The sequence below is a fragment of the Bubalus bubalis genome, chromosome 6 (assembly GCF_019923935.1).
Source record: "Bubalus bubalis isolate 160015118507 breed Murrah chromosome 6, NDDB_SH_1, whole genome shotgun sequence".
In the NCBI taxonomy this organism is placed as follows: domain Eukaryota; kingdom Metazoa; phylum Chordata; class Mammalia; order Artiodactyla; family Bovidae; genus Bubalus; species Bubalus bubalis.
This window is the reverse complement of record NC_059162.1, coordinates 49,556,477-49,583,380: the sequence shown is the minus strand read 5'-3', so window position 1 is coordinate 49,583,380 and position 26,904 is coordinate 49,556,477. Positions and strand designations below refer to the sequence as shown.

Sequence of the window (26,904 nt, the reverse complement as noted above, 5' to 3'; positions counted from 1 at the left end):
CTACCTCTGTCTCTTTGGAATATCCTATTCTATTAATATATCCAGAATGACCACTCTTCTGATTTATAATTTATTCTTCTGCTGCTGCTGCTGCTAAGTCGCTTCAGTCGTGTCCAACTCTGTGTGACCCCACAGACGGCAGCCCACCAGGCTCCCCCGTCCCTGGGATTCTCCAGGCAAGAACACTGGAGTGGGTTGCCATTTCCTTCTGCAATGCATGAAAGTGAAAAGTGAAAGTGAAGACGCTCAGTCGTGTCCAACTCTTCATGACCCCATGGACTGCAGCCCACTAGGCTTCTCCGTCCATGGGATTTTCCAGGCAAGAGTACTGGAGTGGGTTGCCAGTGCCTTCTCCGAATTTATTTATTCTTCTAAGAGGACTAATTATTAAGCAGAAGCACTCTGTGCAGATTAAAGGCCCCAATTCTTGAGTTCATCATAGTTTCTAATATAAATTATCATGTTTTCATTCTGGTCTTGGTTAATGGGAGTTTTTGCCCTTGGGTGAGTTGTGGGAATTTAATTCCTGTGTCTGAAAAGCTGGAAAGAAGACCTGGGCCCTGTGGCTAGGTGCTCTCACTCCCTCCAGAGCACTGTTCTTTACTCCCCACCCTGCCTGGATGGCCACCTCTTCTGGCCACCACACAACCTACCTGGATCCTGGCACACATTTGGGCTGATATATTGGATCACTGATAGTTCTAGACATAGCCGGGATCACTTACAAAGCAAGATGAAAACCATGACTTAAGAGCAGGCACCAGAAACAGAGAGGAAACAATCTTTGTACAGAAAAATGCTGTGGTATGTCACACTGGGTAGAAAGAGGTAACCCGTGGCAGGTGCCCACGTCAGCAAAGGTGAATTGCTTCGGAGCTCTGCACATGACCAGGGAGAGGGAAATGGAACAAGAAGGGAGAAGCCGGGGAGAGGATTTTATCAGACTGGGTGGATGTCAGTTTTTCTATCAGAAGTGGCCTGTGTTGTGGCAGGTAAGTCCTCCTGCACGTCCATCCTCCCATTCTCCATCCTCCACAGTAAAGACCACTTAAATCGTGAGTGCTTTTTGTGGCTCTGAGATTTGGTAGAAATTGTGGAAGGGGATAAGAAACCCCCAGAACCCACAACGTTTATGGTCCCCACAGTTTCAAAATTCCTCAGGGCACTAAATGAGGGCTCAGAACTGTTTTATCTCCATCTCAAAGAGGCCAGGTGTCCAGCTGCATCTGGATTGTATTGTCTTAAGAGCTCTGTGAGCTGTCACCCCTGCAGGCAGAGTGGATCACAGGCCTGGTAGAGAGAAGAGGAGAAGATGAGGGTGGTGATGTGGAAGGGACAGGAGACCAGGAAGCGGGATGCGAAGCTTGGCGGTGGCAGAGCTCCCAGCCTGACCTTCTTAAGACTCCCGACTCACCCAGCATCTTCCCACCTGGACCCAATTCCACTTACCTTTCCTGTGTCATATAACCAAGAACTCAAAAGGCCTGTTATTTGGGGGTCAGATAAATAGGATGCAGGAGTGTTAGTCTACTTTGTTTTCCATGACTTTTCCCTTAGGTTTTCGAGATAGAGCATGAGGGTTTAGTGAGGGGGCAAACTGCACACGTGGGCGCCATACCAGCAAACAGATGTCCTGAATCCAAAGCCTCTGTGACCTTCAGGAAAATCTGTCCAGAAGGAAAAAGAGAATTTGGTTTAGGCATTCCCAGTCTATAGAAAATCTAACCCAGGCTCAGTTTTGTTGGGTATTGCTTCATAATGGGAAGGGAATACATTACGACTCTTTATCTAAGAACATATTCTTCTGTAAATACAGAAGTGTGTGCACATGGTGACCACAGCTATGTAAAATATGTGTGAGTATGGATGAAGGCAGGAGGAAGTAAGCCAAAAGTGAAGACAGCTGCTACGCTTGGGCAAGGAATTACAGCTTTTTGCTTGCACAAAATTTCCCTTCTAGACTTTTGTGTTAGACTTTGGCAAGGAACTACCTCTCTGGTGCCTGACAGAAACCAGCGGGAGTCTCTGCCTCACCTCTTCCAGGGGAGTGTCAGAAATTCCAAAACTGCTGAGTCCCAGGTCAGCCAGCGTCTCCTCCAGCTCTCTGAAAAGGCTAGCATATGCTCTCTGCTTGAAATTCTTATTTGGAAGAAGGAAGATAAGTTCTTGACCAATGCATTCTACCAGCTTCGCCTCTGGAACGTGGTGGTGAACCATATCGGTCAGTTCGTTCACATCCCCTAAGACAAGAAAAAGGCTGACATCAACTGTTTTCCAGAAGCTGGAAGACAGGGATCTTACCCAGGTCCTCTACTTTCTTCTGTTTTGCGTTTGAGGAAGGCCCATCTCCTTTAGCAGTAGTGATTCTTGTGGAGGAATATTGCTCCATCATGTCTGTTTTTAACTTAGTTGACCCTGTGACAGGCACTGAAAGGGAGATGGAGATGGAAGGCCAACTCCCCCCAAATTAGCTGTGTAACCTTGGGGAGCTCACATAACATTCCTGTGCCAGTTTTCTCCTTTGTTTGATCAAATGTTCTGTTCTTTACTAGCTATATGGAACATCAGGCAGGTCATACCATAGTTTCTTCATCTGCATAAGAGAAAAATAGTGGCACCCATATTATTGTTATGTGTGAGGCTTGGATGAGTTAATCTACAGAAACCACTGAGAATGTTGTGTCTGGCCCATAGATGAGTGATAGCTGCTCTTCTTATTATGAACATCATCTGAAGTAAGAAAGCTCTTGTCATCAATGTTGCTCATTCTTAATCACCACAAACCTGAGTCAAAATTGCTTTCATTTTTCTGGTCTGGCCAAAGGTGTGTGTGTGTGTGTGTGTGCCAAGTTGCTTCAGTCGTGTCCAACTCTTTGTGACCCTATGGGCTGTAGCCCACCAGGCTCCGCTGTCCATGAGATTCTCCAGGCAAGCATACAAGAGTGGGTTGCCATGCCCTCTTCCGGGAGATCCTCCCACTTCAGGGATTGAACTCACTTCTCTTATGTCTCCTGCATTGACAGGCAGATTTTTACCACTAATGCCACCTGGGAAGCCCCAGGGTATATGGGACTTGACCAAGAAGTAGACCCGGACCTGGTGACCAAGCTAGATGAGAACCCCACTTCTTATATCACACACCCAGGCCTGGCCCAGCTTTTTGGAGGACTGCACCACTTCCCTTGGAATTGCATCTGCTTCCTCAAATAAACAAAAAATCCCAGCTCACAGGAAATGCAGAAGGAGTTTGAGAAGCTGTGGAGAAGGACAAGGGGATGGAGTGCAGGAAGCACAGCATGGGGTAAAGGGAAGTATCCAGTATCAGATATTTACCTGATATACTCATGCAATCAGAATTGAATTTTATGCATGAGCATATGTTACTTTAAAATTAAAAATCTAGGGATTTCCCCAGCAGTCCAGTAGTTAAGACTCTGCCTTCCAACGCAGGGGGGCACAGGTTTGAATCCTGGTCAGGGAGTAATATCCCACATGCTGCAGGGATGGCCCCAAATTAAACAAATAAAAACACTTGTTAAAAATCTAATTAACATGCATTTAAAGAGACAGTTCCCTAGCATACTGTTCTGAGAAGCAGGTCAAAGGGGAAGGGATTCTGGGCGCCCAGAGCCTAACTCTTGTGTGTTTTGCGAGTAACCCTCCCAGAGTCAGGATCACCCAGTGAGTTCTCTTCTTTCTTTGTTTCAGAAATGACTCAAGAGGAGGGATTTCGTGGCTTTCAACCCAAATCCTTCTGCCTAGCTGGACTGGAAGGCTTGTTTTATGTCAAACATGCAAATGAGGCTCAATTGTCTACAGTTCCAGATGACTTCATGCAGGGGCTAGAGGGCTCCTCGTGGGAGGAAGCAGCTCTGCCCTAACTTCTCTCTGGGGGTCACGTTCATTGTTCTCTGAGGAAGGAAATCGAACCTGAAGCTGCTGGATTCCCAGGAATTGTGTCTTAGATGTGTGTGTCAGCCTTTCCAGAAGTGGTCCTTCAGGGCGGCAGGGCTTTCAGCGTCTGGCAAGGGGGTCTGCCAGTGTGTGTGGTTTGCGAGTCTGTACGAGTGGAAAGCCTCTCAAGGAGCTAATGGGAATTGAAATGATCTTCCTTCTCTTGTTTGGGGCACAACAACTTATTGTGCTTCCCACTATTCACAGCATCCCTCTTCTATTCAAAGAAAATAAACCTTTATTTAGAAATAAAGTAATAGTTAAAAAATTTACCCCACCCAGCAGGCTCTGTTTGCATATTGACTTTGGGGTGTGTGTTTCACTTCAGTCGTGTCTGACTCTTTGCAACCCTGTGGACTGTAGCCTGCCAGGCTCCTCTGTCCATGGGATTCTCCAAGCAAGAATACTTGAGTGGGTTGCCATGCCCTCCTCCAGGGGATCTTCCCAGTCGAGGGGTCCAACCCATGCTTCTTATGTTTCCTGCTTTGGCAGGCAGGTTCTTCCCCACTAGTGCCCCCTGGGAAGCCCCAGTAATTAAACATATTCATTTCAAAAAAATTATTTGGAAAGCAGGGAGGGGCCTACAGCAAGGCAGACTAGGAAAAAGACACAGAAATGGTCTAAGAAGATATGTTTGTGTTCACCACAGGTTCTGTCAGTGCGAGAGAGGGTGAGAGAGTAAATATGATGCAACTCCGGGCATTTTCCCTCAGCTTTAAGCATAGTGCACAAACTGCCTGTTTTCTTGTTTCAGATTTTAGTTAGAAAAATATTTGTGCTTAGGAAACTTTGTCTTTAAAAAGCAAATACTTTCCCCTTAACTTGGATCAGCACATAGGTTTAGTTTTGTTCCTACTTAGGAATATGGGGAATATGGTATTCCAATTCTGAGGACAACCCCCTCCCCGTCCCTTCTCCTCCACCCAGGCCCCCCTCCACCGCCCCCAACCAGGGAAGGATGAGAGGCAGGCATTAGCGGAGAATAGAAAGAGCTGTTGACAAGCACTCTGGGGCCAGGAAGTCATAGCCCCATGAGTGCTTCCACAGTGAGAGTCTCTGTTTTGCATCTTTCTGGAGGTGGAGGTGCCCCTTACAAGGTTTAACACACTGTATCTAATCCAAGGGAGAATCACTCAAAATTAGGAAACTGAGAGAAAATCTGGGAGTGTAACAAACAGGGCTATGCGTTAACCCACAGATTTTGCATCCACACCACACAACCTGACTCTCTGGAGAAGTTCACTGTGAGGACTGTGCATCACCGAGGCTCATAGGCTCCAGCTGGCACCATTCGAAGACCTCCTCTCCAGATACTGAGGAAAGTGGCTTGGATCCAGGCGGGGGGACCCCAGAAACGCAGGCTTATTATGGGCAAGGGCTAGGAGTAAACAAAGACTGGGTTCCTCATTAAAGGGAGAGGGCTTATAAGCCCAAGACTTCAACATTCTTTGGGAATGGAGGAGGAGACAAAAACTCAAAGAAGATGAGCAACTGCATGACCGTGAGCTTCAGAAGCACACAGAGTGTTCTCTTTGCTCCCATTGAAGTGCTCGACAGCTGGACACACCAACAAGACCTGGAGATGACGGCCAGACCAGGACCAAGGTACAATCTGCTTGAGTCCTTACCGTCCAAGACTTGTTCTGGAGTTATCGCCTCAGCACAGGCCGGACACCTGATGGAGAAGCCCTTAGACGCACAGCTGCAGGTCCCCTACAAGAGACGGACGGGAATCACTTCTACAGCGCCTCCCTGACGTCCCTGATGCCCACCGCCGTCACCACCATGCTTTGTTTCTCACATCAAGTGTGCTCAACACATTTTTCTTCACTGTTTTAATCTATTACTTCATCTGAACATTTGAGGGTGTGGCTGTCTGATTTTGTTCTGAGAGTGTGTGAATCAGGCACGGAGAGAGCATTAAAGGATTCCTTTGGCTTGCCATCACTTATGTGACAGCTGTTGGTCGGCCCATGTGAGACTTTCTGCTTCTCCCTCTCCGGGGATGCACACTGGGCTCTGGAAATCTACCCAGGACTGGAAAACCCAGAAGCAGCCAGACACCTGAACTACAGGGCTGAAGGCGTAGATAATGCTATAATACAATAAAACAGGCATGACAGGACAACTGGAAGGTGAGCAGTGCCTTTTTAGGAGCCCAAAGCACATTTATCATACTCTATCTCATTTATCTTCACCACATCCCTGGGAAGCAGAGTGGTAATTATCAGCTTCACTTTCTATGTGGAAAAAACCCAACAACAACGAGGAATTAAAGAATTTGCTTAAGGCGACACAGTCTGTTCACCTTGAAGCCCACACTTGAACCTGGGATTCTTGACACGCTGAGGTGGTCTCTGCTGGTTGGCACTTTTTTCGTGTCACCATTTCCGGGTTATAGTTACTAGGGAAGCTTTTTCTTAGCTTTCATTTGCCAATGAAATTTGGGTTTAACTAGCTAACATAAATGTTTGAATGAAAAAAGGAAGCTTGAATAACTACTGTCCTTTAAACAGTGTAACCTTGCAGAATGTCATTCCCTTCCTTCTATGTTGCACGAAACCACGTGTGTAGTTTAGGATTCTGGCCTGTAATAATTTCAGGTCTTTTAAGCTAGTTGGCTAAAGCATTTCTGTAGGAGAGTTCAGAATGTTCTTTTATCAAAATCTACAAATGGTTCCAGAAACAAAGAGGTCAGTTCTGCTGGCTGGAGTCTGATTTGGGTAGAAGTGTCTGGAATGACGTTCCTTCTCACCCAGGACAGGCTCTTTCCCTGGACAGACACAAACCTCGCGGCCTCTTCCTTGGCTCTGAATAGTCTTCATCCTGCGCACCAAGGTTAAGTAGAAGCCTGTGCCAAAGCAGTTCTTCAGGAACAGTGGGGTTCCAGAGCAGTACAGCCGTCCCTGGGATATGATGGCGATGCGGTCCCCGAGGATGTCGGCCTCGTCCATGTGGTGAGTGGACATGATGATGGTTCTGCCTGCAGAGGCAGGGGTCAGGGGAATTACCAGGCAGGCCTGGGTATGGATGGGAGAAAGTGTATAGCAAACTCCATATTCCATGGGTTGCAAAACTGGGAGTTAATAAATAAAAACAAGTATTCTGCAATACAGTCTAGAATATTAGAATAAAAAATAACAATAGCTACCACTTTATAGCATCCTGCATATTGTAAAGCGCTATTTTATAGAGTATTTCTTCCTTAGCATAGGGCCTGATGCAAATAAACCACCATGTATGGGATATATTTATTACTGTCAGTCAGTATCTATTGAGTTCTATAGTATATTCTCTGGATCATTAAGTGCTACATTTATCATTTCTGCAAAGAACACACACACACACACACTCACACTTACATTCTTTCATACTAGATAGAGATGTCCTTAAAATAAAATGGTAATGAGGATTCCAGGAAGGCAAATACAGCACAGGCTTAAACCACACTGTTACTTTTATGGTGGTTCTGCTTGCTGTCTTGTCTGGGTCTGTGCATCTGGTTTCAGGTGCCAGGACAGAGGAGGGAGCGTCCCGCTGAGTTATTTCCATCCACAGCACTGAATATAGGCTCCTCACCCTCACACCTGGTTTTCGTAGATAATTCGGGTCCCTTTGTCAAGGGGGAATTTTACTTAGAGCTGCTCCCATTGTTCCAGGCAGAAGGGTTTTGGGTTGAGAGAACTTTCTAGAGCATTTTGGGAAGTAGGCTGCTTCATCAGTAATTCCCTGCTTATATTTGGGTAAAAAAAATCTCAGGAGGCTTCACCTGGAACTTAGGCTCCCCAAGCCAGTGATAATGCCACATCTGAGCGTAGTTGTGGCTGTTACTACACTGAGCTGCAAGATGCCAGGTGTAAGCGAGTAGATCACACACATTCAGCCTCAGCGAGAGCACAGGTGATGTGCAGTGGCCATTACCTGAGCGATACTTCAGGAGCAGGTCCCAGATTGAGCGACGTGAGTAGGGGTCCACCCCAGAGGTGGGCTCATCCAGAACCACCACCTTGGCATCTCCCACGAAGGCAATGGCCACAGACAGCTTCCTCTGCACGCCACCTAGAGGGACAAGGCGGCGGGGTCAGAGGAGCTGTGGACCATGTGAAGGATCGGCCCAGGGCTGACCACATAAAGAAGGTAACTTAGATCCAGCAGCAGCTTCAAGCTGCCTCCTTAGATGTCCACAGTGTTTAGAACCCTAGTGGTTCAGGCCTTATAATACACAACAGAAAATCCCTGCCTCCCAGGATCAGACCATGTGAAGATTGTTCTCACATTTTTAGTTCAAACACATAAACCTCAGAGCACATAGAGCCCAGGCTGCTGCAGGATAGTGTTCTATGTAGAAAATAATCCAGAGTTGGGTTTCTCTTAGATGCTCAGAATAACTTTATAGATTATTCCAACCCTTAGGAGCTCTCCTGTTACAAGTCTAAGAATACACACACACACACACAAGCACACATGCATATATACAAGGCCCCGTGCACTGGGAAACCGTGGATTGGCCATCCGAAGCCCATTTTCCAATACCAAGCACCTGACAGATCCTGAGCCTCTTCGTTCCTCTTGTGGTGGAGGCCTGTGTCCTCCAGCATTGCTTCCATCTCCAGCTGGGCCTCGTCCCAGGACTTCCCTTTCAGCTGCGCGTAGAACAGGATGTGTTCAGCCACGGTGAGGCTATGGGGATGGGGCGGTGAGAAACACAATGCGCTCAGCGTTTCCACTTGTAACAGTTTACCTTATAGAGATAATTAAAGATGAGCACAGAGGTTTAGCAATCATGATGCTCATCGTGGTGGTGTTCATAACAGAAAAATGAGACAAAATACTGATCCTACCAAAATATCTGAAAGCTTAAATAGCACATTATACAATGGAATAGTATGTATACATTAAAAATTATTTTGTAGAAGAATACATAACAGCATGCAAAAATGTTCATGATATCTTAGGTTTAAAAAACCATTAAAATAGCAGGTTACTAAATGGTAAGCAGAGTTTTATTCTGTTTTATAATTTCAGATATATGTATAGCTATACATGCATAAGAGAAAGCTTTGAAAAATTATATATCAAAGTGTTAACAGTGGTTTCCTATGGATGGTGAAATTACAGGTGATTTTTAGTTTCAATCTATATTGCCTTCCTTCCTGTGATCCCTCCTTCCTTTATTCAATGACTGTATATAATTTTTTATGTAAGAAAAGTTTGGAAAAAAAGCAACTGAAAAACTTCTTCAAAAGTCAGTTTTTAATGCCTGGCTGAAGAGGAAAACAGGAGCCATGGTCCCCTCTGTGTGTCCCCTCATGGTCCCTGAGAGTGACCAGACTTCTGGGCAAGTTCTGAGCAAGGGGCCCCAGGACCAGCCACCCTGGCAGAGAGAAGGCAGTGCCAGTCTCCTGAGCAGGAAGACCTCAGCACTGAACATGAGAGAAACAGTCTCATGTTCTGAGGGACCTTCTCAGTGCCAACAGGACAAAGGACCCCAAATGTGGGGGAAGCCACTGAACAGTATGGCCTCTGGCCCCAGAGCCAGCATCCCTCAGCTGCGCTCTAGGGAGCATGTTAGGGGAGGGCAAGGTGAGGTTAGGGCACCGGGAGGGTCTCGGTTCCTGTTCTACTTACTGGTGGAACAGGATGTTGTGCTGTGGACACATGCCAAGGCTCTGCCGGATAGCATCCAGGTTGGTTTCAATGTCCTTTCCCCCAACAAGCACAGTCCCGGATGTTGGTGGCAACAGACCGGTCACGATGGACCTGCCAAAAGCAGAAATTAGTGGCAGAGAGCCTGGCCTTTGGAACACCTTAGGACAGCAGCCTCCACCCCAGGGTCAAAGAGGATTCTCAGTAATTCTACCCATGCCTCTCAGTTAAAGCCAAACCATCACTAGTGGCAGGAACCAGCAGTTTCCCAGACAGGGCTTAGCACTAGTGTGTCCTCAGGGCCCCCAGGAGGGTGAGTACATCTGCCTTCCTTCTGTGCTTCTCTTACGCCCTAGTGCTCACAGGCAGGTGCCGATGGGCCCCTGGGATTTCCAGTTGCAGAATGCTCACTTATAGCCAGAGATCCCTCCCCCACTCAGCCATCACAGCTCCTGGCGCTGCGGGGGCTCAGTTAAAGGTATTCAGCACATGGGTCTGTGTTTTGCCTGATGTCACCAACACAAAGTGCAAGGTCTTGGTGAGAAGCCCAAGCATTCAACACGTATTTGTTAATTAGTTGACTGAACCCAGGCCTGGGAATTCTCACAACAATTTTGGATCCAAGTAAGAAAAAGCCCACCACCACTGTTAACTTATTTTTGTAAAATGGGAAATGATGACTCTCACTTCATGGGGTATTTTGTGAGGATTAAATACAATTATTACCTCTAAAGCGCTTAGAACAGTGCTAGCATAAAGGAAGAGTCAAAAATGTTATACTACTTTTATTAAGCATTGTGTTCCAGCCCCCAGGCGATGTTGCATTTCTCATGCATGAAGTAATATACTTGTGTTTGGGGTCCTCTGACCATATTAGTTAACAAGGAGAGAAATGAGATGGGTCAGTCCTGCTCCTCCCAGCTTTGCTCCTGAGTCAGATACAATCTCAGACTCTCTGAACTTGTCTGTTGGATCAACCACTAGAGGGAAACAGAACCAAGTGGAATGGCACCAGCCCCACATTCCATTGGCACTGAACCCGCCCTCAGAGAACATTCCAACGCAGGGTGTACACGGCTGTTCCTTCCTGGGGCTCTGCAAAAAGCCAAAGGACTTGATGAGTGCATTCACATGGGTTCCCTGCCCCTCGAAAGGGCCGCCCCTGCTGTTCCTTGGGGAACCTTAGATGGCCATGTTCTCTTTACTGCGGATGGCACCTGGGTCCCTTAGAAAAGCCAGGAGAGTGTCCTGAGCTGAGGCTTCCACGAAGAGCCTTCATCTTTCCTGAACTTGGTTTTTAGTTGCTCAGCTTTTTATTATTTTGGATCCAAAATTGTTGTGGTGATAATTCCCAGACCTGGGTTCAATCAGTTAATTAACAAACACATGTTAATGCTTGGGCTTCTCACCAAGACCTTGCCCTTTGTGATGGTGATATCAGACAAAACTTGGACCCATGTGCTGAATACCTTTAACTGAGCCCCTACAGGGATGGGCTTCCTGGTGGCTCAGACAGTAAAGAATCTTCCTGTCATGTGGGAGACCAGGGTTTGATCCCCTTGGTCAGAAAGATCCCCTGGAGACTGGAATGACTACCTACTCCAGTATTCTTACCTGGAGAATCCCATGGGCAGATGGGCCTGGTGGGCTATAGTCCATGGGGTTGCAAAGAGTCGGACATGACCAAGCAACTAACATTTTAATACAGCACCAGAAGCTGTGATGGCTGAGTTGCAGAGGGATCTCTAGCTGTAAGTGAGCATTCTTTATGTATCCTTTTCTCCAGAGCTACCACCAACCCTCATAGGTAGGAAAAGGAATGCTCTTTGAAAGTAAGTAGTGCTCTACAGGCTTCTCAGGTAGTGCTAGTGGTTAAGAACCCGCCTGCCAATGCAGGAGACTTAACAGATGTGGGTTTGATTCCTGGGTTAGAAGATCCCCTGGAGAAGAGCATGGCAACCCATTCCAGTATTCTTGCCTGGAGAATCCCATGGACAAAGAGCCTAGGAGGCTACAATCCATAGAGTCACACAGACTTGGACACGACTGAAATGACTAAGGCATTCAGAGGGTAGCCATCTATCAGAAGACCCTAGAAACCAAATGTAAGGAATCCTTTCCATCATTGCCTTGGTTTGCATGTGGATGGGCACATCATCCCTGTGTGGAGAAGTTGATGCTGTAACTTAGCCTCTAATGGGATTGGGGAATATTTTTCTCAGAAGAGTCACTGAGAACCCAAGAGGGATGTTTCTTAATGAGTGATAGAGAAAAATCTGGTGGCATAAGATGGCAGAGTAGAAGGACGTGCACTCATCTTCTCCTGTGAGAACTCCAAAACTACAACTTGCTGCTGAACAACTGTTGACTGGAGAATGTTGGATCCCACCAAAAAAGATACCCCACATCCAGGGGCAAAGGAGTAGCACCAGTAAGATGGTAGGAGAGGTGAAATTGCATTTAGAATCAAATCCCTAATTGGCAGAGATGCTCAGAGGGCTCAAAAAAACCTGTGTACACTAGGTCCCAGAGACCCCACAGAGACTGAGCCAGAACTGTGTTTGAGTGTCTCCTGCAAAGGTACAGGTGAGCAGTGGCCTGCCGCAGGGGGCAGGGGCTCTGGGTGCAGCAGACCTGGGTATGGCATAAACCCTCTTGGAGGAGGTCGCCATTAACCCTGCCATAGAGCCACCAGAACTTACACAGGACTGGGGAAACAGACTCTTGGAGGGCACAAACAGAACCTTGTGTGCACCAGGACCCAGGAGAAAGGAGCAGTGACCCTACAAGAGACTGACCCAGACTTGCCCGTGAGTGTCCAGGAGTCTCCAGCGGAGGCGTGGGTCCACAGTGGCCTGTTGCAGGGTCAGGGGCACCGAGTGTGGCAGTGCTTGCATGGGATCTTTTGAAAGAGGTCCCCATTATCTTCATTACCTCAACCATAGGTTGCCCTCAGGTGAAACAACAGGGAGGGAACACAGCCCTCAACAGACAATTGGATTAAAGACTTACTGAGCATGGCCCTGCCCATCAGAACAAGACCCAGTTTCCCCCCCAGTCAGTCTCTCCCATCAGGAAACTTCCATAAGCCTCTTATCCTTATCCATCAGAGGGCAGACAGAATGAAAACCACAATCACAGAAAACCAAGCAAACTGATCACATGGACCACCGCCTTGTCTAACTCAATGAAACTATGAGCCATGCCATGTAGGGCCACCCAAGATGGACGGGTTGTTGTGGAGAGTTTGGACAAAATGTGGTCCACTGGAGAAGGGAATGGCAAACCACTTCAGTATTCCAGCCTTGAGAACCCCATGAACAGCATGAAAAGGCAAAAAGATAGGACACTGAAAGATGAACTCCCCAGGTCGGTAGGTGCCCAATATGCTATGGGACATCAGTGGAGAAATAAGTCCAGAAAGAATGAAGAGATGGAGCCTAAACAAAAACAATACCCAGTTGTGGATGTGACTGGTGATGGAAGTAAAGTCCAATGCTGTAAAGAGCAATATTGCATAGGAACCTGGAATGTTAGGTCCATGAATCAAGGCAAATTGGAAGTGGTCAAACAGGAGATGGCAAGAGTGAACATCAACAATTTAGGAATCAGTTGACTAAGATAGACTGGAATGGGTGAATTTAACTCAGGTGACCATTATATCTACTGTGGACAAGAATCCCTTGGAAGAAATAGAGTAGCCATAATAGTCAACAAAAGAGTCCTAAATGCAGTACTTGGATGCAATCTCAAAAACGACAGAATAATCTCTGTTCGTTTCCAAGGCAAACCATTCAATATCAGAGTAATCCAAGTCTGTGCCCCAACACCAGCAATGCTGAAGAAGCTGAAGTTGAACGGTTCTATGAAGACCTACAAGATCTTCTAAAACTAACACCCAAAAAGATGTCCTTTTTTATTATAGAGACTGGAATGCAAAAGTAGGAAGTCAAGAGACACCTAGAGTAACAGACAAATTTGGCCTTGGAGTACAAAACGAAGCAGGTCAAAGGCTAACAGAGTTTTGCCAAGAGAACACATTAGTTGTAGCAAACACACTCTTCCAACAACACAAGAGGAGGCTCTACACATGGACATCACAAGACGGTCAATACTGAAATCAGATTGATTTAATCTTTGCAGCCAAAGATGGAGAAGCTCTATACAGTCAGCAAAAACAAGACCAGGAGCTGACTGTGGCTCAGATCATGAACTCCTTATTGCCAAATTCAGACTGAAATTGAAGAAAGTAGGGAAAACCACTAGACCATTCAGGTATGACCTAAATCAAATCCCTTATGATTATACAGTGGAAGTGACAAATAGATTCAAGGGATTAGATCTGATAGACAGAGTGTCTGAAGAACTATGCACTGAGGTTCGTGACATTGTTCAGGAGGCAGTGATCAAGACCATCCCCAAGAAAAAGAAATGCAAAAAGGCAAAATGGTTGTCTGAGGAGGCCTAACAAATAGCTGAGAAGAGAACAGAAGTTAAAGGCAAAGAAGAAAAGGAAAGACATAGGCATTTGAATGCAGAGTTCCAAAGAAGAGCAAGGAGAGATAAGAAAGCCTTCCTCAGTATCAGTGCAAAGAAATAGAGGGAAACAACAGAATGGGAAAGACTAGAGATCTCCTCAAGAAAATTAGATACCAAGGGAACATTTCATGCAAAGATGGGCACAATAAAGGACAGAATGGTATGGACCTAAGAGAAGCAGAAGATATTAAGAAGAGGTGGCAAGAATATACAGAAGAACTATACAAAAAAGATCTTCATGACCCAGATAACCACAGTGGTGTGATCACTGGAATGCAAAGTCAAGTGAGCGTTAGGAAGCATCACTACAAACAAAGCTAGTTGAGGTGATGGAATTCCAGTTGAGCTATTTCAAATCCTAAAAGATGATGCTGTGAAAGTGCACATTGAGCTGCACTCAATGTGCTAGCAAATATGGAAAACTCGGCAGTGGCCACAGGACTGGAAAGGGTCAGTTTTCAATTCCAATCCCCAAAAAAGGCAATGCCAAAGAATGCTCAAATTACTGCACAATTGCACTCATCTCACACTCTAGCAAAGTAATGCTCAAAATTCTCCAAGCTAGTCTTCAATAGTATGTGAACTGTGAATGTCCAGATGTTCAAACTGGATTTAGAAAAGGCAGAGGAACCAGAGATCAAATTGCCAACATCTGCTGGATCATGGAAAAAGCAAAAGAGTTGCAGAAAAAACATCTATTTCTGCTTTATTGACTATGCCAAAGCCGTTGACTGTGTGGATCACAACAAACTGTGGAAAATTCTGAAAGAGCTGGGAATACCAGACCACCTGACCTGCATCCTGAGAAAACTGTATGCAGGTCAAGAAGTAACAGAACTAGACTTGGAACAACAGACTGGTACCAAATCGGGAAAGGAGTATGTCAAGGCTGTATATTGTCACCTGGCTTATTTAACTTACATGCAGAGAACATCATGTGAAATGCCAGGCTGGATGAAGCACAAGCTAGAATCAAGATTCCTGGGAGAAATGTCAATAACCTCAGATATGAAAATGACACCACCCTTATGGCAGAAAGTGAAGAACTAAAGAGCCTCTTGATGAAAGTGAAAGAGGAGAGTGAAAAAGTTGGCCTAAAACTCAACATTCAGAAAAGTAAGATCGTGGCATCTGGTCCCATCACATCATGGCAAATAGTTGGGGAAACAATGGAAACAGTGAGAGGCTTTATTTTGGGGGGCTCCAAAATCACTGCAGATGGTGACTGCAGCCATGAAATTAAAAGATGCTTGCTCCTTGGAAGAAAAGCTATGATCAACCTAGACAGCATATTAAAAAGCAGAGACATTACTCTGCCAACAAAGGTCTGTCTAGTCAAAGCTATGGTTTTTCCAGTAGTCATGTATGGATGTGAAAGAAAGCTGAGCACTGAAGAATTGATGCTTTTGAACTGTGGTGTTGGAGAAGACTCTTGAGAGTCCCTTGGACTGCAAGGAGATCAAACCAGTTCATCCAAACAAAATCAGTCTTGAATATTCATTGGAAGAACTGATGCTGAAGATGAAACTCTGATACTTTGGCCACCTGATGTGAAGAACTGAGTCATTGGAAAAGACCCTGATGCTGGGAAAGATTGAAGGCAGGAGGAGAAGGGGACAACAGAGGATGAGATGGTTGGATGGCATCCCCAACTCTATGGACGTGAGTTTGAGCAAGCCCCAGGAGTTGGTGATGAACAGGGAAGCCTGGTGTCCTGCAGTCCATCGGGTTGCAAAGAGTCAGATACGATTGAGTGACTGAATTGAACCGAAATGACTTAGCATGCAAGCGCACACAATGCTCTACAGATGGAGGGCATGTGATGGTAGTGGTCAAGACTTTATCACCACCGTCATGATAGAAATGCTGGGGATGTTGGGGATAGTGGGACCAGCTCACAGCATCAAAGACAAGAGACGATCCGGTTCTTGCATCCATGGAACCACCACAACGTGGCTTCCTTGGAAAGTCACTTCGCTCTCTGGATGTCCCATCCCTGGCACCAAGGGGGCAATGAACTTACTACTTCACCTCTCTCTCCAACTTCATGATCTAATAAAATGATAAATGTGAGCAAGCTTTGAAAACTGCAGTATACTATACCTTCCTTGCACACACATATAGAACACATTTTTCTCACTAAACTTCTGTGGGAAAGAATGTGAAGTTGCTCAATTGTGTCCAACTCTTTGCGACCCCATGGACTGTAGCCTGCCAGGCTCCTCTGTCCATGGGATTCTCCAGGCAGGAATACCGGAGTGGGCTGCCATTTCCTTCTTCAGGAGATCTTCCCAACCCAGGGATTGAACCCGGGTCTCCCACACTGCAGGCAGCCTCTTTACCTGAGTCACCAGGGAAGCCCTGGAGTGAGAAAGAATAGACTGAAGCTAATAGAGGAAGAAGAGAGTCAGAAAATGATCAAAGACTCACAAGGTCGTGGTTTTCCCTGCTCCATTGTGACCGAGGAATGCGGTAATCTGACTTTCATAGAAGGTAATGTTAAGACGGTCCACGGCTGGCCTGCCATAGGGCTCAAATATCTTTACCAGATTCTTCACACATACTCCGGGAACCAAGCCTGGAAGCTCACGTTCAAAGAAGCAGTCTTGTTGGAAAAAATGAACATGATGTAACAATGGCTTCACGTACACACTACCCAAGGTTCCTTGTTGAGACCATTGTCCTCTGTACCTATGGCTTTAACTATAACTTTATCACAGTGACTACAGAATAATAATGGTAATAATAGTGTCTAACATTTATTGAGCTGTTACTCTGTGCCAAGCATTGTTTCAAGTGCTTTATATATATTACCATGCCATTTCTACAGATGAGGAAACCTAAAGAGATATCAAGAGTCCAATCAAGGTCACATGGTTTGTGAGTGGCAGAGCTGGGATTTGAATGCAGATGCGCTCATTGTCTGTATGGAGAGTTAGCCCTAAGCTCAGCCTTCAGTCCCAGGCCTTCATTTCTGACAGTCTGCAGGGGATTTCCTCAGGAATTTCTTGGAACAGCTCAGGGTCCTCATTCTCTTTCCCAAACAGTGTCTTCCTTCAGGCTATCTTATGTCCATTCTCCTAGTCACCTTGGCTCACATCTTTGAGTCAACTCTACTAACGCTGACTACTTGCTTTTTAGCGCTCCAGTTTCTCCAATTAGGGTAGGACAGTCCACTCTTTCTCACCACTGTCCCTCAAACTCTGTCCCTCCACTTTTAAACTCCATACTCCCCTCCAGTATGAGGTCCACTTGGTGTCCACTTCTCCCTGGCTTCGAGTCTTTCCCTGCTTTAGTTCACACAAGACAGTGATGGGGCTTCCCTGGTGGCTCAGATGGTAAAGAATCTGCCTGCAGTGCAGGAGACCTGGGTTGCATCCTTGGGTTGGGAACATCCCCTGGAGAAGGGAATGGCTACCCACTCCAGTATTCTTGCCTGGAAAATTCCATGGGCAGAGCAACTGATGGGCTATAGTCCATGCGGTCACAAAGAGTCAGACATGACTGAGTGACTAACACTTTTCATTTATATGTGTTACTTAATTTGTCACCTTAATATTATAATTCTGAGCACTTACGACCCTGCCAAAGAAAGGGGGGAGGGGGAAATCCCAGTGCTGCTTCTCTCTGTGCCTCCTCTGGCCTTGCTGACAGTTGAGGTGGGACTGGATCCCCACCCTCTGATTTTGGTCTTGGAATTCCACTCTGGGAGGAGGGTCTTCCCAAAGGCTCTGCTGACTAGAAACTGCAGGAATCACAGGTCTCCAACCTCAGCTTTGTGAAATGGCACCTGGGGTGCGTCAGACACACGGAGGCTGGACCTTCTCCTGCAACATCAGGTGAAGTCCAGAGGCCATGCTGCCTCTCTGTACCCGGGGTAACAATAGCGGAGCATTTCAGAATCCACAGAGGAATTCTAGAGAAATCCATATGCTTGAGGAAAGAAGAACATGGTTGGGGTGGGGTGGGGGTGGGGGAACCGGGACAGACCTGGTTCAAGAGGGAAGGTAAGGGAGGTAAAGGCCAAGAGAACACTTGCAAACTTGGTCTATGAGTTGAGGAATTATTAAGTAACTTCTATGGTCAGGAAAGGCCTTTGATGGCTTGAATGAATGGACCTCTAGATTTGTAAATCACAAATGAAGTGTAGTCAGCTCCTCTAGACTCTCTCCCCCTGTGCACAGGAGCATTTATTTTTGTCTTTCCTTATAGCTCATATCCGCTTGAAGTCCCAGTGACCCAAGTTATTGTTCTTGCTAAATCCTCGGAAGTCAGCACATTTGTGCAATTCACTGGGGGTTTGCCTAACAAGGGCACAAACACACCATATACTTGGGATTTGCTTTCTCCAGGAAATATGTGTTAATGTCTGGCTGGACCATTCATTCCACACATGGGCAGCTGGACCCTAGAGAAGGTATCAGGTTTAACCCCTCTCAAGAGAGTCAGCTTCCTGGGTTCCATTTCACCCCACTCAGGAGGTGTTCTGCTCTTGCCCTTTACAGTATTCTGAACCTTCTCTTGCCTCTGTTCTGCATTCTTTATTGAGGGTTTTTTGTTTTTTACCATTTATTCCTTCTGGGTGTTCCGGGTCCTCCATTTCCTCTGTTATTGGTTCTGTCTTTTCCAAGGCTCTTTCTTCTCTGGTTGAACACCCTGCACAAACCAGAAGCCACTGTTACTCTCCTGGTGAAGGCTGAGAATCAGGAAAGACAGGAAACAAGAGAAGAGGGGAGCAGAGTTTCCTACCATAGCTGGAAAGCACAGTTCCCTTAGAAGGCTAGGCCAACATTGCCAGGACCAGCCCCAAGGAGGGCTCTGCCAGCCTCTGACCTGTGGGGCTGTGAAGTTCCCACAGGGTCTGGGCAGAGGGATTGCTTCCCAGAGGTCTGATTTGGCAGCCATTGGTGAGCACAGAGGGAGTTTTGTACTAGGAGTTTCACTTATCCTCAGGTGGAGCTCACAGTGCCAGCAATTGTGATTTAAAAAAAAAATTAAAACCAAGATTGACTTTTAAATGGGTTAATTTTTTTTTCAGCTCACTAATGGTACTTTTCACTCCAATCCAAAACATGTCAAAGTCATGGTGAATCTTCAGTAAAAGTCCATTCAAGCTGATATGATGGGCAGGCAGACAGAGACATTGTTTACCTGAGAAATCTATCAATACTTTTATGGGCATTCAAGTATTTGGGGATTAACACCAGAGTTGAGCCTGGCTGTTGGACAGGCTTGCACAAATTGTGTAAACACTCACGCACATATTCTCACACTCACACATACTCTGGCACACACAACACCCATACCCCTCGCCCTCACAGAGGCACTTTTTGTAAACTTCACATTTGGTTTCAAAGGACAAAATAGATAACTAATGAGAACACATTATACAGCACAGGGAACTCTACTCAATGCTCTGTGGTAATCTAAATGGGAAGGAAATCCAAGGAAGAGGGGATATATATACACACGCAGCTGACTTGCTCTGTTGCACTTAGAAACTAAGACAACACTCTAGAGCAACTATTCTCCAACACAAAAAATAAATTCATTAACTGAAATAAAAGGACATCACAACACCCTGAAAGGGGAAGAGAAGCACATAAGCCAGCTAGAGAAGAAAGCAGAGGCGGGAGGAAACCGTCATCGCCAAGCATCTAAAGGCCCTGGCTACAGGTGCACATCCGCGAGCAGGCTGATGTCCTAAGGCCGCAGTCGGCCGAGGCCTCTCCGCCCACACTGCTGTCTGTAGACTGCAGGCTGTGTGGTGGGTGACGCGCACTGGGCCCTGGTTAGGGACTGGCCCCCACTGGCACTTCTGTTTCCTGAAGGACTTAAATCTATTGCCCACAATCCCTTTGATCACTTTACTAGCCATCATACTGCATTAAATGTATAATAATAAAATAGCAGGAGGAAATATTCTCCTAGTCACTGGAGTGAGTTCCTTGCCAGGAAATGCATGTCCCAATTCCAGATTTTGTCCAAAATGGCCAACAGGAACTGGGTTAGACATTAGATGTCTCTTGGGCTCCATGTCTTCATCTGTGAACGGAGCGGAGTAGGTGGAAAAACTCAGCTCTTTTCTAATTTTAGAGAAATTTAGGAATCTATTTCAGTCTAGCTTGTGAGACAGGTGAAAAATATTTAGCTTCTGTTGGCAAAAATACATGTGACTCACTTTTGAAGGAGCGCATTTGTCTTAAGATTTTTCTTTTTAGAAGCAGCATGTCTGTTGAGATTATAGAGGGAAAAACAAGTCCACAAAGTCTTGATACTCACTGAAATTAGAAACATTTCAGGAACAGACTTCTGTGTTGAAAATTCCCATTTATGATAGGTTATAACTTTATTATAGTAGAAATTTAAAAGTTTACTAGATAGACAAGAAAGACAGACAAGGCAACATAATGGGGGGAAAAAAAACCACTGAGCTGTTGAAATGTTGTTTGTTTGACTCATTAAAAAAAAAGGCAACCCCCACTGCAAACCTTTTAAAGATCCTAGACTAATCCCCTAGAGAAAACAAACATTTATCTTAGTGCTTAAAGGCTAAATCCTGGCCCAGGCCCAATAATACAAAGTAAAGGGCAAGTAGGTAAGGAACAAGCAGATTGGAAAGCATCTCCTTTGCTTCCAGAGACTCCTAGCTCCAGGGGCGCCCCCAGCTCTCAGCTCTGGAATTTCTCTATCTCCTCATCCCTCACAGGAGTCTATAGTCCGCAGCTCCCCTCTCCACCCCCCACTTCTAGAACTCTCCCTTGGCTTCTGTCCTGTTCAGGAAGAAAGGTAAATTTTATTTATGATGCATTCTGGGCAAATGTCCTTTTAACCCTCTTTTCCAATCACAAGAAAGACCAACACTAAGGGAATCTGGGAGTCTGCCCCAGCCTCTGGATGCCAGGAAAATAAACTTATTGCTTTGGGAAAATAAATTTATTTATATTTGAAAAAGTGGAGAGGACTAAAAACCACACGAGGAGACACAGCAGAAGATGGATTTCTCTGATTCTCTAGATCTGTCTGCTTTATTAAATTAATTATTTTAATTGGAGGTTAATTACTTTACAATATTGTGGCAGTTTTTGCCACACATCGATCTGAATCAGCCACGGGTGCACATTGTCCCCTGGTCCTGAACCCCCCTCCCACCTCCCTCCCCATCTCATCCCTCTGGGTTGTCCCAGTGTACCGGCTTTGAGTGCCCTGTTTCATGCATTGAACTTGAACTGGTCATCTATTTGACATATGGTAATATACATGTTTCAATGCTATTCTCTCAAATAATCGCCCCCCTCGCCTTCTCCCACAGAGTCCAAAAGTCTGTTTTTTATGTCTCTTTTGCTGTCTTGTACATAAGGTCGTCATTATCATCTTTCTAAATTCCGTATATATGTGTTAATATACTGTATTGGTGTTTTTCTTTCTGACTTACTTCACTCTGTAAAATAGGCTCCTGTTTCATCCACCTCATTAGAAATGACTCAAATGTGTTCTTTTTAATAGCTTTAATAGCTATTTTTAATAGCTATTTAATAGTAATATTAAAAAATATTACTCAGTTTTAATAGCTGAGTAATATTTCACTGTGTATATATACCACAACTTTCTTTTCCAGATTCTATAGATCTGTTTGCTTTAAATTGAGAAGTTGCAAACCTCGTTTGCACCCTCAAGTGGTCTGGCTTTCTTTTAAGCGTGCACTTTAATCCACTGGGCCCAACCAGAATGCAAGGGCTTATCAATGCTCAGCCATCACCCTGGTCCAGTCACTCACAAAATAGGGGCTCCCAGAGCCCGTGATGATGCACTAAGGAACAGAGCCCCCAGCAGACAGCTAACTAATCAGGAATCTCACACTTCATGTAAGAACCACCTCTACAATGCACACATATCCAATACAGAGCCAAAGGAGTTAATTTCAAACATTTGTTTTTCTTTCTTAATAAAAAAAAATTTAAACAACTCACCTTCACCACCTAGCCAGTAAGACTCTTGTAGAAGGAAGTACCAAGGAAGTGGGGTTCCATAGTCCCCTAAAGATAGATAGGCAAATAAAGAGAAAAAGCCCAAGTAGTTCAATCTTACCATAGTTCTATAAGATCTAGAATTTATCTACCTGAACCTCAGGTTGTAACTATATATATTTATAGTTCATAAGTATTACATGGCTATCCAGATGCTTCCTCTAAGACTACTTCTAATATGCTTCAATTCAAAAGGTCATGTTTCGGGGGTGAAATCAGCAACACTAAGACTGATGATCTTAGCTAACATTAGTTTTCCAAGAAACCATTTAATTAGAGAATTTAAGCATGCTCTTTTCAACAGTTACCAGATAATAATAGTGATGATAATCATAACATTTGTTGACTGTTCTTTCTGTGTCAAACATAACTGTGAGCCCCTTCAATGTGCTAAATAATTTAATCCCCAAAACAACACAAAGGGATAGGTAGTATTACTATTCTCATAGATAAAGAAATTACGGTACACTGAATTTGAAGCTTCTGCCCAATGTCACAGCTAATTTAATAGAGGTGTAAGAATTCCAACATTGGTAGTCTGGTTCTAATACCACTGATTTTTTTTTTAATTAATTATTTTTGGCTGTGCTAGTTCTTTACTGCTGCAGGGGCTTATCTCTAGTTGCAGTGAGTGGGGACTACCCTCTAGTGTGGTGCATGGGCTTCTCATTGCGGTGGCTTCTCTTGTTGCAAAACACAGGCTCCAGAGCACACAGCCTTCAGTAGTTGCAGTGTGTGGGCTCAGTAATTTCAGTTCCCAGGCTCTAGAGCAAAGGCTCAATAGTTTTGGCACATGGGTTTAGTTGCTGTATGGTATGTGGGATCTTCCTGGACCGGGGATCAAACCCGCGTCTCCTACATTGGCAGGTGGATTCTTCATCATTGAGCCACCAGGGAAGCCCAACACCACTAATCTTAACCTACTGGATCTTACTGGATCCACTTGAGTTTCAAAGAATCAACTACCAAGTTTCTAGTACAGTTCTCTTAGCTTGCTGCCTATAAATGTTGTTTTTTGAGAATATTATCTTTGCTTATTTAATAGTTACCCTGTGCCTTATGGCCGATGCTAGACTGTAATCCCTCAAGGACAGGCTTGAGTCAGTTTTTTCCACTTTTTCTTCTCTGAGTACCTGTGCTACTGAGCCTAATACATTGGTGCTGCTTAGTACATAGTGGTTGATCATATTAAAGCTTTAGCTTGGCTAAAAGAAAGCTCTTGAAATATGCACAAATTATATTTTCAATCTAATTAATTTTCACTTATTATACCTCTCTCTAATGGCCCAGTGAGATGGAAAAAATGGAGGCTGAGAAAGTCAAGTATATTTCTTTGAATTTACTGTTATAAGGTTGAATTATGTCCTTTGACTCTCTCTTCCCCCAAAAGAGATATATTGAGGTGTGTGTAGAATACAAAATAATACTTGATCTTTGTCCACAGTTCCTGGTACAGAGCTCTTAAAACCTTTGGAGTTTCCTGAATGATAGAAGTGCCCTTGTTATTCATCAGTTCAGTTCAGTTGCTCAGTCATGTCCAACTCTTTCTGACCCCATGGACTGCAGCACACCAGGCTTCCCTGTCCATCACCAACTCCCAGAGCTTGCTCAAACTCATGTCCATCAAGTCAGTGATACCATACAACCATCTCATCCTCTGTCGTCCCCTTCTCCTCCTGCCTTCAGTCTTTACCAGCATCATGGTCTTTTCCAATGAATGAATCAGTTCTTTGCATCAGGTGGCCAAAGTATTGGAGCTTCAGCTTAAGCATCAGCCCTTCTAATGAATATTCAGGACTGATTTCCTTTAGGATGGACTGGTTTGATCTCCTTGCAGTCCAAGGGACTCTCGAGAGTCTTTTCCAACACCACAGTTCAAAAGCATCAATTCTTCAGTGCTCAGAGATTTTTGTGTATGTAATTTGTATCCTGCAATTTTACTAAATTTTAAAATTAGTTCTAACTGTTTTTTTTTTTTGATGGAGTCCTTAGAGTTTCCTAAACTTTATAGAGTTTTCTAAAAACTTCTCTGGAGAAGGAAATGGCAACCCACTCCGGTATTCTTGCCTGGAGAATCCCATGGACAGAGGAGCTTGGTGGGCTACAGTCCACGGGTCGCAAAGAGTTGGACACAACTGAGTGACTTCACTTTCACTTAGAGTTTTCTATACATAAAATAATGTCATCTACAAATGTTACTATGTATAAATGTACCTCTTTTCTGATTTGGATGTCTTTAATTTCTTTTTCTTGTCTGATTGCTGTGGCTAGGACTTCCAATATTATGATGAATACAATTAGCAAATGGGTGTTGGGTTCTGTGATCCCTCCTGGTTATGGATCACTGTGCCAAGGGTGGGGATTATGGTGAAACTGTGTCTTAGACTCCCCTACCTGCTTTGCCTGATGTGTAGTTATCACTCAGCCAGACTTTAAGTTTTTTTAAAAGAGGAAATGGTGGTATGAAGCTAAAGACTCAGTTCTCTATGAGGGAAGGTGAATTCAGCATCTTCTTACCCTGACATCTTCTGAAGAATTTGAACAGAGGATTGACACCACCTGACCTAGATTCTGAAAGGATCTCCCTGAACACATTGTGGAGAACAGACTGGTAAGAGATGATGATGGAAGGAGGAGGCTTGGACTGAGAAGGTTGTGTAGAGTTGGTGACAAGGGATCATATTCGGAATCTGTTTCTAAAGGTGAGTCGAGCATTCACTGATGGATTTCTGGTTCCTGGATTTAAGATTTAAATATGGGTTCTGAGAGTTCAAGCTGAAAGACTTCAGAAAGAATAAGATTTTGAAAAAATTGAAGTATAGTTGATATAAAATGTTGTGTTGGTTTTGGTAGAATCACTTTGCTGTACACCATACCTATATTTATATTCCTTTTTTTATTTCTTTCCTATATTTATTTCCCATTATAGGTTGTTATAAGATATTAAATATAGTTCCCTGTGCTGTACAGCAGGTCTCTGTTGTTTATCTACATTATATATAGTATTGTGTATATGTTAATCACAAACTCCTAATTTATCCCCCCCACCCTGCTATCACCTTTAGTAACCATAAGTTCATTCTCTTTTTTTCTTCTTTTTAAAAATATTTATTTATTTTTATTTATTTATTTTGCTGCTCTAGGTCTTAGTTGTGGCATGCAGGATATTCAATCTTCATTGTAACATGTGGGATGCAGGATCTAGTTTTTTAGTTGTGGAGTGTGGGATCTGGTTCCTGGACTAGGGATTGAACCCAGGCCCCCTGCATTGGGAGTGCAAATTCTTAGTTCCTGGACCATCAGGAAAGTCCCTATAAGTTTCTATGTCTGTGAGTCTATTTCTCTTTTGTAAATAACAAAACATTTGCACCATGTATTTACATTCCACATATAAGTGATATCATGTGATATTTGTCTTTCTGTATCTGACTTACTTCACTCAGTTTGACAATATCTAGGTCCACTCACATCACTGCAAATGGCATTATTTCATTCTTTTTATGGCTGAGTAGTATTCCATTGTATATATATTCTTTATCCATTCCTCTGTCAATGGACATACAGTTTGCTTCTATTCCTTGGCTATTATAAATACTGCTGCTTTATATTCGGGTGCATGTATCTTTTCAAATTACAGTTTTTTCTGGCTATATGCCCAGGAATGGGATTGATGAATTATATGGCAGCTCTATTTTTAGTTTTTTAAGGAACCTCCAGACTACCTTCCATAGTGGCTGTATCGATTTACATTCCCACCCATAGTATAGGAGGGTTCCCTTTTCTCCACACCCTCTCCAGCATTTGTTATTTGTAGACTTATTAATGATGGCCATTCTGACTCAGTTCAGTTTAGTCGCTCGGTTGTGTCTGACTCTTTGCGACCCCATGAATCACAGCACGCCAGGCCTCTCTGTCCATCACCAACTCCCGGAGTTCACTCAGACTCACGTCCATCGAGTCAGTGATGCCATCCAGCCATCTCATCCTCTGTCGTCCCCTTCTCCTCCTACCCCCAATCCCTCCCAGCATCAGAGTCTTTTCCAATGAGTCAACTCTTTGCATCAGGTGGCCAAAGTATTGGAGTTTCAGCTTTAGCATCAGTCCTTCCAAAGAACATCCAGGACTGATCTCCTTTAGAATGGACTGGTTGGATCTTCTTGCAGTCCAAGGGACTCTCAAGAGTCTTCTCCAACACCACAGTTCAAAAGCATCAATTCTTTGGTGCTCAGCTTTCTTCACAGTCCAACTTTCACATCCATACATGCCACTGGAAAAACCATAGCCTTGAATAGACGGACCTTTGTTGGCAAAGTAATGTCTCTGCTTTTGAATTCTGACTAGTACCTCACTATATTTTTGATTTGCATTTCTTTAATAATTAGCAGTGTTGAGCATCTTTTCATGAGCTCATTGATCATTTGTATGTCTTCTTTGAATAAATGTCTATTCTTCTTTGAATAAATGTCTTCTGTCCATTTTTAGATTTGTTTGTTTGTTTGTTTGTTTTTGCTGTTTAATTGTGTAAGCTGTTCGTATGTTTTGGAAATTAATCCCTTGTCTAATGCATCGTTTGCAATCATTTTCTTCCAGTCCATAGACTGTCTTTTTGCTTTATGCCTGTTTTGCTGTGCAAAATCTAAGAAGTTTGATTATGTTCCATTTGTTTATTCTTGCTTTTATTTCTTTTGCCTTGGGAGACTGACCTGGGAAAACATTCCTATAATTTATGTTCAAGAGT

At 44.3% G+C, this 26,904-nt stretch overlaps 1 protein-coding gene across 2 annotated transcripts in view; it reads right to left on the bottom strand.

The window, feature by feature from the left end:
• The window catches only part of ABCA4 (ATP binding cassette subfamily A member 4), a 144,415-nt gene that overhangs the window by 41,929 nt on the left and 75,582 nt on the right, over positions 1-26,904 (bottom strand). For both annotated transcript variants that reach the window (XM_025288233.3, XM_044944665.2), the window contains 10 exons: positions 22,110-22,175; positions 18,706-18,795; positions 16,570-16,744; positions 9,583-9,714; positions 8,495-8,634; positions 7,876-8,013; positions 6,744-6,937; positions 5,583-5,667; positions 2,035-2,240; positions 1,619-1,667 (listed from right to left, as the gene is read on the bottom strand). In XM_025288233.3, the coding sequence (XP_025144018.3) occupies positions 1,619-1,667; positions 2,035-2,240; positions 5,583-5,667; positions 6,744-6,937; positions 7,876-8,013; positions 8,495-8,634; positions 9,583-9,714; positions 16,570-16,744; positions 18,706-18,795; positions 22,110-22,175 (1,275 nt within the window). The remainder of the gene's footprint in view (positions 1-1,618; positions 1,668-2,034; positions 2,241-5,582; positions 5,668-6,743; positions 6,938-7,875; positions 8,014-8,494; positions 8,635-9,582; positions 9,715-16,569; positions 16,745-18,705; positions 18,796-22,109; positions 22,176-26,904) is intronic.